General features: G+C 42.2%; 1 protein-coding gene across 7 annotated transcripts in view; it reads left to right on the top strand.

Moving 5' to 3' along the window:
• The window catches only part of SLC4A11 (solute carrier family 4 member 11), a 138,160-nt gene that overhangs the window by 106,822 nt on the left and 18,290 nt on the right, over positions 1-13,048 (top strand). For all 7 annotated transcript variants that reach the window (XM_048081565.2, XM_048081567.2, XM_066997070.1 and 4 more), the window contains 6 exons: positions 5,256-5,381; positions 6,038-6,151; positions 7,003-7,135; positions 7,444-7,517; positions 11,919-12,168; positions 12,908-13,014. In XM_048081565.2, the coding sequence (XP_047937522.1) occupies positions 5,256-5,381; positions 6,038-6,151; positions 7,003-7,135; positions 7,444-7,517; positions 11,919-12,168; positions 12,908-13,014 (804 nt within the window). The remainder of the gene's footprint in view (positions 1-5,255; positions 5,382-6,037; positions 6,152-7,002; positions 7,136-7,443; positions 7,518-11,918; positions 12,169-12,907; positions 13,015-13,048) is intronic.

A 13,048-nucleotide genomic window follows, 5' to 3' on the forward strand; every position in this document is an offset into this window, starting at 1 on the left:
TTAAGAGCTGTTGTGCTTTCATGTATGAGATGGGGGAGAGGAGGATTTTCAAAAACCTATATATGTTAGCATGTGCCACTTCTTCCCAGAAACCAGAAATTAAGATAAATTCTTTAAGGATCTGCATGTAATGAAAACCAGATGGAGCTTAAAGCATCTGCCATAAACCACCAAGACTGAAGGTGATCAGGAATGTGAAATTCCTGGACCATCTCAAAGCAGCAGTATACCAAAACTTCAGGGATTTGAGCTATCCAAATATCTGTGCTCCAGACAATCACATGTACATCATCAAAGAGCTTTGAATTGCAAAGATGCTTCTCTTTTTGAATGGTTGGAGTCTCTAAATCCTTAATCTGAGAAGCATCCTGGGATTTTGGTTTAGACAGATAAACCGATTAAGAGCAGGGTGATAAATAATAAGGCTTTTGTAGGGCCAGCAAGTGTTTTGTCAGTTGGACTTCTTGTGCGATTGATCTCATTCACATGCTGTGCAAAGCTGGCCTTTAAATTATCCTTAACCATCGTGATTTGAAAGAAGGCAGAAAGGAGTCATCTTCCTCTCTTTTTTCCTCCAGATTAGGAATTTAAGTCTGTATTGGATTGTAGAAGTCTTGTCTGTTTAGTGCAGCTTGACTTCAACTACTGAACACTCAAGGAAGAGGGAAGAGTTTCCTCAACTTTTCCTCCATAATTGGTGGTATGGGGGACTTCTAATAGGTCATCTGTTAGCAGGAGCATCTGGAGATGAGCAATTGGATTATGCTGAGTCTAGGAACACCTGTAATTTTTCTTTAAAATTAGGATTAAGACAACCCTTGTTTATGGGATTCTGCTTTCCTTTAAAAGAAGCTTGTACAGATCTGACCTTGTCAATAGGTTCAAAGCACTTGTGCTATCAATATTACACGCACATTCAGTAGAACCATAGGAGCTTCTTGATTTTTTTTTTTTACTGGGACAGGTTTGAATGAAAGAGGGAATTGTCCCTGGGCTCACCTATAAATTTCCCACAACCCCTTAAAGTTGTAACCCTTATTCTTTGGTGTATATTCTCTGGTACAGCAGAGGAAAAAAGACTTGCAGTGTGTGGTGTGCTCATGGGGGAATTTGAGGTGTCTGAGGCTTTTATAGTGAGCTTTGATGCTGTTTTCTGCTGTATCCCTTCACCTCTCACGGAAGGAAGGTGAATGGAAGAGATTATTCTGAACCCTGTTCTCCCTGACCTGTGTCCTTAGCCTACAGCAATGGGTGGGGAAAAGTTTGGAGATGTGGATTTCTCCCTGTCCTTGGTCCTGCAAAAGGCGTCCCCAACCAGCTCCCACAAGGAACACGAGCTCATCTGCCAGCAGTGTCCTCGGGACCTGGTGGTGACACTTTGCAGGAGGGAGAGTTCCCAAAGCTCCCTGTAACGTGGATATGCTTAGAAGGAAGGCTTGAAGGCCCTGGCTAAATGTGATTTGAGAGGGAAGTTGTGTTGCTGGCTGCCTAAGATAGCACAGAGCTCAAACCTAGTAAAATCTTGACTGTGGTATGTGCCAAACCTTCACTGACTATCCCACCTGGCTGCTCTGGCTAGCCTTCTTGGCAGGATTGTGTCCTTTACAGAGGAGGAAAAATAGCAATTGCAGATAGGCCTTTTCCCTTAGTGCTTCTCCTGCCCTAGGTTAGATGTTGGGGTAGCTCCTGCATCGCTCTGCAGCCCTTCATTCAGGGCTGGATGCAAGAGTTCAAAGCTCAGTTGAGGTCTGGCTTTCTGGCACCGTGACCTGGGTTCGCAGCTCTGATTTTGTTGCAGGTCTTTTCCAGTGGTTGGATGGGGATCTATAAAAGCATCTTGTTTTCTGTGTGAATGTTTCTCCAATAGGCTGGAAGAAATGAGAAGTTTAAGCTTTGAATCTTTGATTTGTTTCTTTGAGCTTCCCTAGTCTGAGCATATGCTTGGCTTCTCTGCCACAAGATCAGCTGGGTTTCCTTTTCCAGCAAAGTTCTTGGTCTCACTTGTGATGCGATTTACTCTTCCTAGGACTTCAGGGAAGATTTGTTTTCTGTCCATCTTCAGAAAACTGAGCAGAGTCCAGCACTCACTAACATAAGTGAAAGTCCAGCTTGAGGGCTTTAGCAGAAGTTTGTTTTGCATTTTATGACTAAACTTATGACAACCTACAGATATCTTCAATGTTTTTACTGTTGAAAGGTGACTTTTTTAATCCAGGTTTAATAGGCACATCATTGCTGATGCAAATGTGTATAATTAAACTTGCTTTGCATTAGAGATTTCAGAGAATTGGGAAGGAACGTTAATAGTCAAACACTTCACAATGTCCATCTGTCTCAGGCTTGGTTCAGTCAATCTACAATTAGTAGACTTCAGGAGCTCAAGTCCCAGCCTCTGCGTCTGTTGCTCTTCATTTATTGGTGCATAATACCAGGCAAAGTGAGGCCAGTAATGCTGCAGAACTCTCTGAAACTCTAACCTTGTAATTTAAAAAGAGACATTTCAGAAATTCAAGCAAGTAAAATAGAACTGTCACGTTGATGAACATAATTGCTTCCTCTTTCAGTGTGTAGATGTACCTTAATTTCAAGGGATTGCTTCTGTAATAGTCAGCTACTCAAATCTCACAGCTGGACTGAGTTGATTTTCAGCTATAAATTTACATGGTGCAGTTGGAGTGACACACTCCTTGATGGCTTTATGAGCCTGCTGCAGATGAAATGGCACCATAATGCAGCCCACCTTCTTTTAAATGAAGTAATGTCAGTCCCCGGGTTGCAAATAAACCCTGAAAATATTTAGCCAGATGTTGATTTTAAAAGGTGAGTTGTGATTAATGCTGGAATTTGGTGCTCGTCTCATCTGAGTCTGTATAAGGAGACAGTACTTGAGCATGATTTTAACTGCAATTGAAGAGTGATGATTTGTGTGAAAGGGTATGTCAAATTTGTTGTTATTGTCTCCATTATGAGGTACGTTTTGCTGCCCACCAGAAAGGATTCTTTGCTCTTTAGATCTCTTGTGGCTGAAAACAGACTTCCCTTCTACTGGAAATCTTGAACCCAACCATGGTGTGGCATAAGGTCCTCTGTGGTCAGCATGGACTCCTGCTTTAACTCCTGCTTTGCAAGCATTGAAGCTGAAGCCAAAAGCCACACAAGCTTTTATGATGCCCTTCAACGCTTCTCCCTTCCTTCCTTCCCCTGCCTTATGCTGTGGTTTATTTAACTGAAAGCTTTTTAAAAGGAGCCTCACCTCTTACAAAGCTTTCTCTGCTCAGAAAATGAGCACTTTTTGATTTATTTCTCTTGCCTGTTGCTTTACGAATGCTTTCAAATGGTGCTGCTTCTCTCCTTTCATGTTGAAGAGACTCATTTGTCCAAAACTGCTTGCTGAAGCCACACAGAGTCCCCAGAACAAGAAGTGACAATCTCTACTTGTAAAACTACCACTTGGTCACTACTTGCCTTGCCGAGCCTTTCATTTTTTCTAGGCAAAAATGTCTAGAAATGTCTCAGGCACTTGCAGCTGTGAGGTAAGAGCCTGTAGCTGTTTGACTTGATCACATGAGAAGACTTCATCTGCAAAAAAAAAGACATTTTAGGCCCTGTGGTTGCCAAGAGTGGTCAGGAATGTGGTTTGTGGTTTCTGAATCTTCACAATAAGCTGAAAAGAATCTGCCTCAAAGTGGCTGGTCCCATGACTCCTGGAAGGTCAGGCTTACGTTTGCACGTTTGAGATGTCTCCCGTTAAGTTTCAGCACTGCCTGTTTTCTCTACTTTTTTCAAGGATGCGGAGCATCAGAAGTCCTGTTTGTGTCTGTCTTGTCTGTGAGCAGGAGCCATCACAAGGTGTCCTTTACTCAGGTGTCTGCCTGATCATTACACACCATCTCTGTTTTTTGGCTCTTGCATCCTCCTTCTGTCCTTATCTCTGCAGTGCAAGCGGTGCAGAAAACAGATGTTTGATAAGATCTCAAAGTCATTGAGTGATTGCTTTTCACTCCAGTGATAGTTAGTCTGTTGTGGCAATGCTCAAATTTTCTCTGTTTGGCACCAGCAGCCTAAGACGCAAGGTCCTCAAGTCCTCCCTTCTGATTCAGCTCATTGGCTTGTAGCTCCCTCAGCAAGAGACTGATGCTAGCGTGGTATTTTGGGATGCTTACGTGGGATTTTGGGAGCTTAGGGGCAGATGCTTGTGTGGGAGTTCACTGTTTGGGTGGCTTCCACAAAAGGTGATTTGGGTGACTCCAAGCCTGTACAGGTGTCTGCAGGGGCATCATCAAGGATGGTGGCACAGGCAGGTCGAAGGTTGTTGCAAGAGTGGGTTTTCTTTGGAAGAGGCTCTCTCTGAGGCTGCTCAATGGAAAAAAAAAATGTTCTCATTGAACAATATCAGATGTTGTCATCTTGTGTCCTTTCTCTTATGGGGTGATATGAGCACACTGAGGATGGACATCAGCCTGAAAACTGGAAAGGGGAAGATAAACTACTTTAGAGGTCCTTAAAGTCACAATATGACACTTGAATTCTCTTTCTGGCTCCTTTTGTTGTGGCCTGGCGTATGTTTTCCGATGGAGCTGAGAGGGGGTGAGTGGATGGAAAGAAAAGAAAAGCCATTCTTTCAGAAGGCTTTTTTTTAAAGCAAAACTCTCTTAATGTATGCATTCCTGACCTCTTGTGCTATTTGTTTTTGTAAGTCTGCTAGCACTAATTGGCTCAGCATAGCACATTATTGATTCAAGCCTGTAACTCAGATTTCTGCCTAGGGGAAAGTGAAGTGCTTCATGTTTTCTTGCCCAAAGCATTGTGAGTTGGGAAGATCATCGTGAAACTTGTTAGGGCCATAGCAGAGATTGCCTGCAAAAAAAAAGTTGGTATTAAAAAGGCAGGCGATAGGGATTTCTGAGCCCTACGTTTCTGGCTTCTGCTTTGATCCTCTTCAGAACTTCTTGGGCTGGCAAAACTGAACAAACTGCTTCTGGCGTTCCCTGTTTTTGATGATGCCAGAGGTGTCTGTTGAAGCAGTCAGTCTGGTGGCATGTTGGTGCTTCTAGTTCGGGTCTCAGCTGAATAAAAATATGGTTGTGCAAAAGCAAGTGTCAAAGACCACCTATATGTTTAAGAGCAAAGCGTGGCAAATTTCTACTTCTGCCTTTCAGTATTAAAAGGGTTAACGGTACATGTGGCTGTTGTGAAGAGGGTTTGAATGCTTTCCAAGTGGGCACCACTAACATTACTTTTTGGGTTTACACTAGGTATTATTGGAAACAACAAGGCTATAGGAAAATACATCACAACTATGATCTTTCTGTATTTTGCCTGCCTCCTTCCATCTATTGCATTTGGGTCCCTCAACGATGAAAACACCCGAGGAGCTATTGGTAAGCTTATCCTTTTTGTGCAGCTCTTCTTAGGATCCCGTGTATTCCAGTTGGGTGGCTCTGGTCACACAAAGTTTTGATTGCTTTTCTTTGCAGACTAAAACACCACTGGAGGTTTTTTTTTTTAAATTAGGCTCAGGAGTTTTTCCTCACAAGACAAGCAGTTGAACACTTTAGGCAGTATCATCAGACTCTGATGGACAGAGATGTATTCTACCATATTTTTAAATAATGCTTGCTTTATAACTATGCCATTACCTGCACATCCTTCCCCTAGGACAAGCTCCCATGCTTTTGATCTGAATTTGATTGCCAGTATCCAAACCACTGGTATAGTGGATGAAGATTTGCTTTGTTCCAGCTGGGGCCCTGAAGCAGTTCCTGCTGCTATTGCAGTTCATTAAATTCGTAGCTGAAATCTTGTCCTGAAGGTCTCCTCCTGAATGAAACTTGATGGCATCCTAAATTATTGTGCAGTTGGACTCAATCTTTGTAGGTCCCTTCTTGAACTATTTTATTAATACAAGCTTGCCAGCAAAGGGTCTTTTCATATTTTCACAAAGTCTTACCTCTATATGTTCTAAATATTGTTCTCTGTGAATTCAGTGTTCATTGGTTAGAAAAAATGTTTTTCCATCCTTCCCAATTCTTCATAGATGTGCAGAAGACAATCGTTGGCCAGTGTATCGGAGGGCTGCTTTATGCACTCTTTTCGGGGCAACCTCTAGTTGTACTCCTAACTACGGCTCCTTTAGCACTCTACATTAATGGTAAGCCTATTAAATGTGTATGTTGGGGCCTGATGTGATTGCAGTTGGTGGAAAGGGACTTTGTATGAGAACCTTGCAAACTGTTAGGGCTCTTGTGTTTTTCTTAATCCAGTTTTAAAGGGGTGCTGTTGGTGCTGAGAGAAAAGGAATTTGATTCGTGTTTAGTTGAAGAAACTTGGTTTCTGATGGAACCATCTTGCACAGAAAACATTTTGAGAATAAGCATTTCTGTTCCAAGGAGGAAATCTTTTTGTCAGGTGGTTTTCTCAGGGAGCCACGTTTAATTGTGTTGAAGCTAAGAGGCCAGTAGCAAGGGTTTGTTGTTGGTCTGAAAGTGTGATAAGTAGCTTTCCAGTTACAGCTGTGAGATATTACTGAGCTAGAGGTGTAAAGGAGCAAACTCAATCTGCATCTTTAGATGTGATCAGATGGGCTCCAACTAGCTTGAAAAGTTTAAGACATTTAAAGGTTTGAGGTTTTAGTTCATTGAGGTGACTGATTAAGTATGGCACAAAAACATGAGTTCCCTTGCTCAACAGTACCTGAAGTGTCAGTGAGAGCAAATTCAAAGGGCTGATTCTGTGGCCTTGATTCTTAGGGGAAAGATGCTTTGAGCAGTGTGGGAGAACGTTTTTCATGTGCTTCTCCCTGTTTATAGTGGAGGGGGAGATGGGAAGAAATTGTTTGCCCAAAGTTTGTATGGGGAGTGTAAGAACAGGGTTTTAATGGTGTCCACTGTAGGTGTGGTTAGGCTATCTTGAAAAGGGTTCTCTTTCTCATCAAGCAGATGAGAATCTTGGGGTGGTGATGACAGGAGTTTAATCTGACATGTAAATGCTTCAATTCTGCAGTCATCCGAGGAATCTGTGATGACTACAACTTGGATTTCAGTGCTTTCTATGCCTGGATTGGACTATGGAACAGCTTTTTCCTCGTGATGTACTCCCTCTTTAATTTCAGTCTTCTGATGAAGCTCTTTAAAAGGTAGCTATTTTCAAGAAGTCATGTTTTGATCAGATTATTCAGCAAATGGAAAAATTATACATTCTACAAGCTCCTTAATTACAAACTTGCTGCAAAATGTATTTCGTGAGATGAGGCTAGTATCATTTCGGCTTATTGTTCCAGCTTGAAAGAAGCTTTTAAAGATTCACTGTTTTTTTTCCTGAGTTGGAGTCTAACTAAAATTGGTATATTTTCATGTAAATGCATGAATATGCTTATTTCTTTTGAATGAAGTTGAATGCAAACTCTGGTAATGTCTATATTAATTCATGGGATTTTTTCCACAGGTCAACAGAAGAAATAATTGCACTTTTTATATCCATCACATTTGTGCTTGATGCCTTCAAAGGCATTATTAAAGGTAAGTCTTGCAATGATACTCTTCAGTCCAGGTCTCTGCTTTGCTTCATTGTCAAAGGGGAATATGAGGCTGCAAATATGCATGACGCTTGTTCCATGTTCTTTCAGGGTCTTCAGGAAAAGATCAAAGTGCTTGAGACAAGCAGCTCTGTGTCAGCAATTTATATGGATATGCAGAATTTCGATTGTCTCTAGTTTCAGTTAGCTGAGATAGGATTAGTTTTTTAACTTAGCAAAAGGAGAAACCATTATTAATGTTGCTGTCAGTCTTCCCCTGATATCACTCTTCTTGAATGATCCTAGCAAAAAAGTGATTTACATGCAGTGCATCTAGACCTTTTCTGTCCATGTTATTAAACTACATGGATGGAAGTAGTAAAAAAAAAAAGTGTCCATTCTTATGAGCTGACACCCTTCTCCCTTAATGGCAACTTAAAAACTGCAGTGCATTCTAGAATGCTGCTAAAGCTATATTCTGCCTTTTCCACACGTGCTCCCCATTCTGGGTTAACTCCTGGATGTGGACCCATGAGTAGCCTTCAGGTTTAACACATTTCTCTAGCACCTTTCTTTCCGACCAGGATTGGCAGGAGGTTTTTGTGAAGGTAAAAGTCATTAACAGAAATTACACATGGATGACAGCCTTTCTGTTCATCCCAACAAGGAACTGGACAAGTCTAGATTCAATGTGTTTTTTGATTGATTGTCCAGTGGCCCCAGATTTGGGCCTATCCCCTTGAAATCCTTCAAGATGAACCTAACCATGCTAAGCACATGACGTGATTTCAAGGTCCTTATGCTTGGCTCCTCATGGTATCTTGTGTGTGAGGAGAACACCTTCAAAGAAGAGTCTTGATACTGCAAAGGAATTTGGAGCAAGACATTTCCTGGCTTTATTGGGAATCCTTAATTTGGCTCCATGGGCACATGCTTTGATTGTGCAATCAGTGTTTTTTTCTCTGCAGAACACCTGCCTCTTTCAAATATCCTGCAGAGGCAAAGCCTGGTGAAAGAGAAGCTGCTCTGGGGTGCTTTGCTTTCTCCTTGCTCAATATGCAGCTGTGTTTTACTTGAAGTGTCTTCTAAGTGCCCTGTTTTAGAGACATGGAACAGCCTCCCTGTGGCACTGAGCAGTTGAATACTGTTGAATAACTAGCAAATGTTTGCAGTGTTTCTGTAGCAGAGCGCTGATTCCCTGTAACAAGGGCATGGGATGCAAGTTAAAGGTGCAGAAAGCATCCTTTCATCTTTGCTGCCAAACTTTCAGGAATATATAAGTAGTACTTCAGTGGGGACAGCAGAGGAGGCTGGAAGCTAATCAGTGTAATTGGTAAATTACAGTAATTCTCCCTTGAACTTGGGAAGGGCTGAGTTTATAGGAAAATGGCAATAAAATCAAGCCAGTGCTCTGCTCATTTACCAGCTCCTATTGGCTTGAGCTGCATCTGAGGGTGTTTAGTGCACCAACAAAAGAGATCTCATGTCCAGCCAGGTTCCCAGGTGTAGAAGGGCAGTGATGCTGGCAGTCACAGACTTTATCCTTAACCCTCTCAGTACTCATATTTAAACAGATGACACCAGCACAGCTCAGCCACAGGCTTGTCTTTTCCTCTTCTGCTCCCATTTTGTAGCAGGCAGCGATGCTGCTGCCATCCACCCTTCACACTCAAAACTTGGGTTGAACAGTTAGGTAGGAGGAAGAAGCTGGTCCTGGTAATGGCTAGCTAGCTGACAGGGACTTTTGGGCATGCTTAGAGTTGAAGGATATGTTCCTTTTGTTCAGATATGTTTTCCTCGGTCAGTTCATAGCCTTGTTTTTTGCAAGGTACCTATACATACGCAGGAAAGAAGGGGGGAGGGATGTGATACTGTACAGAGAGGAATTGGGCTGCGTGTTAGAGCCATCCCGGTGACACTTTGTTTTCGGCGTGTGGCCCAGCCACCGAAGCTGTATTTGTTTGATCTTGACATCTGCACTCTGCAGGAAACAGCGACAAACTGGCTGAAGCAAATAACACAAGTTAATGTTGTTGGAAGGAACTTGAGCGTGTGCTAGGCTTCGGGATGGCTCTGTTTCAGCAAGAGCACCACCTGCTTTGCTCTGAGCAGGGGCAGCAAGATTCACTTAGCTTTTTGTTATCTAAACAAACCAATGCCAAAATCTGCAGCAGTTCAGTATTTTATAACAAATCATGGTACAGGACAAAGGCCTCCCACTACTGTATTAACACATTCTGAGCGTAGTAAACAAAATATGTCAAAAGTTTTTCCTATGTATCAGGGTTGAGATTTCGTCAGCCCTTAAAATATTACTGCGGTTGTAGCTATGTGTGGTGAACTGAGAAAATCCCCAAGACCCAACACAAAATAACTTGGATCTTGACTCCAAACCTAATTAGAGGTGTTCAAATGCATCCTGTGTAGTTGCAGAGCTGTATGTGCTTTTTATGCTTAGTAATTGTGCATGTTTCTGGGACTTAGTAATGGTTAGGATCAGCTGAGACAGACAACAGGCTTGTAGCCCTGGTCAGCTGCTGATCCCCAGGAAATACCCCCATAATTCTTTTTATGACAAGAGTGTCCTTTAATGTTCAGAGCCGGAAACAGCGAGTCCTCCAGCAACCTGTTTGATGCTGGCGTGCGGGTCGTGGCAGTGTCCTGTGCCTCAGTTTACCTATTTGCAAAGCAGGTGTGGGTGTCCTGCCTGGGCTGGACACAGCTGCAAGGATGGAGAGAGGAAATGACAGCAGAGCCTCTTCCGCAGCACGCGATGCACAAGTACAGGGTGCTGATGGAGGTCGTAACGGGATCACTCCTTGGGGGAAGCTTTCTCATGCTTAAAAGTGCAATGATCTCCTCATTTCTGGCTGCTGCTGGGAGCAGTTTGAAAGGTTAAAGCTTGAACTGCAAGCTTTTTTTCTGTGATGTTTACTCTTACAAATGTTTTGAATGTGAAGTAACCGGGCTTTTCTCCTGTGGCCTTCATGTCCTGTTGGACCCTGCTGTTGAATGCCTGCCTCAGTTCTTTTTTAAAAATAAAAGTGGTACAAAGAAGGCTGTAACTGCTGTTCGAGTGGCAGCACGGCTAAATGTGAGGCATCTTAGATTGAGACGAGCTCTAAACCAGCAGTAACCCAAACTGCTTCAGCCAAATCCAAGGTGGTTGCAAATACCAGTTGTGCTTCGCAAGAATGCTTAAGGGTTGTTTTGGTCTCCTTTCAAAAGCTTAGTATTTGTTTTGCCTGTTTTCCCTGTAGCTGCTGCAGATGGAAAAGCTGAGCTGCTTGGGGTTTTCAGAAATTGGATTTTTATTATTTGAGGGGGTGCAGGGTGGAGAATGTTATGAAGAACATTAGAGCCTGAGTTTCATTGCTGTGTTTCTGTTTAAAGGGGATGGTCTTGCCCTGAATCTTTTGAGTTTCCTTCTGCAAAGCCTGAAGGAATATTTTTGTTTAAAGTAAAGAAAGGCAGAGGGTGTAAATTTCTGACATGGTGGTTTCCATCCTCCTGTATCTCCCTGTTGGTGTGGGGAAGAGTGGGTGTTGCCTTGCAGTCACACAACATGGGAGTAGCAAGGCTGCAAAACCTAACTTCTAGTAACTCCTACTTCATGGTTTTACATGTTCCTTGTGACACCTCAGGTTCTAGCTCCAAAAAGAGGTGAAACCATCCCAACACCACATTTGTGTGCTTGGAGCCAGCCAGTGCCATAGGAATGGCAACATGACTTGTCTAAATGCTCAAAAGCAGGAGTGCATTTACAATGGTTAATTACTTGTATAAATGACTCTTAACTGAGCTAATCTAATACATTTATGGACAATTCCAGAGGCATTACCGTTCCACTTGTACAGGTTTACTTCAGATGCTCTATAACTCTATTTCAATTTGCAGTGTGAATTTAAATGTTCTGCCAGATTTTGCATATTGTCAACACTTATCTTTAAATCTGGACCAGCCCTGGAGGAAAAGTAATTACTGTGCATTGTGCAGTCCTTTTAAGGATCCAGGCAGTCTGTCTGCTCTTAATTTTTTCAGAGATCCTGATGTAATTTTCTAGCAGCCTGCTGAAAGTAGGTGTCTGTTTTATGCTTAAGAGCAGTGATTCCAGTGCTAGGAATAAAATATAATTAGCACTATAAGCACTTACATACTTCTATACCTGTTGATTTAGATCAGTGTAATTTTTGTCTGGCAAAAGAAGTGAAAATTTTGTGAAGTGCTGGCTTCATGAGAGAAGCAGCTCTCCTGATTTCTTTTCACTGGTTTGAGGGGTAGAGCTATAAACCTGGTGAAGCGTAATGTTAATGCTGCATGATCAAGCAAGAAAGAACCACATTATTTTACTTGCTTTGATTGTCACAAACCTATCCTAATGCTTGCCTGTTGGTTGTTTGTACAGTTTTTAAGAAATATTACTACCATGGGCGCACAGGAGACAGTTACTTGGAAAAAGCACGAACTGATGCTATTCCAAGCCTCGGCATCAATACCACCTTCTTGATGAATTCATCAGTGAGCAGATCCATGTCCCTAGAGAATCAAACAGGCACGCATGATGTGCATTATGGACGTGAAACTGCCGTCCTTAGTCTCATGTTGATGTTGGGTACCCTTTGGCTTGGTCATACGCTCTATCAGTTTAAGAAAAGGTGAGTTATTTTAGTCTTAGAGCTCAGACTATTGATTATTTCATATTATCTATGAGGAATTGCTAATGATTTTGTGACCCAGGGAAATCAGGTGGAACTCTTCCATTAGCAGCTGTGGAAGCCAAAGCCAGAGACGAGCTTGGCTGGCCACCTGGAAAATGTTAGAGCAGAACAAAATGTTCGGTCACTGGATGATGCCCTTCCGTATTTGGTTTGGCGTCGCAAGTGACTTTTTGGAAAGCTTTGGGTGAATCATGTATTTTGTGTTTGGAACTCTTGTAACTCATCAAATAAGCATTGAACCATTTTGGGGGGGCAAAATCCCAAATCTCTGATGGTGTAGGACAGCCTACTGGGAAGGTACCTTCAGTGTAGTCTTGGAAGTCAAATGGCCACCTCTAACATGGGTTTTAATTCCATTGCCTTTAAAGACTCTTGGAAATGCTTGAGTAAGCAATTAAACTGATGTGGAAATTAGATACCAATTGGTGCTGCAGGACTGCCTTGTATCTTAGTTTCTTGTTTCCTTCTGGGTTTTGCTCGTATATTCATCAACCATCAAAGGCGATAGATTCCAGAGGATTTAGGTTGAATTGAAGACTAATTCTTTGCTCCAAACATCTCTGTAGAATGGCAAGATTGGACTGAATTTCCATTTGTTAGTGTTAATGCTATCTGGATCGAGCAATTGTCCCTTCAGTGTGGTGTTGATAGAAGTATTTTTGTCTTTAAATTGCAGCCCATATTTGCATGCGAGAGTCCGTGAAATTCTGTCCGACTGTGCCTTACCGATTTCAGTTCTGACTTTTTCTGTTGTGGGTTCCTATATCTTCAAGGAAATTGAAAGTAAGTTATATTTTTTATTCTCTGAAATACTGGG

This window comes from Anser cygnoides, chromosome 4 (genome assembly GCF_040182565.1).
Source record: "Anser cygnoides isolate HZ-2024a breed goose chromosome 4, Taihu_goose_T2T_genome, whole genome shotgun sequence".
Taxonomy (NCBI): domain Eukaryota; kingdom Metazoa; phylum Chordata; class Aves; order Anseriformes; family Anatidae; genus Anser; species Anser cygnoides.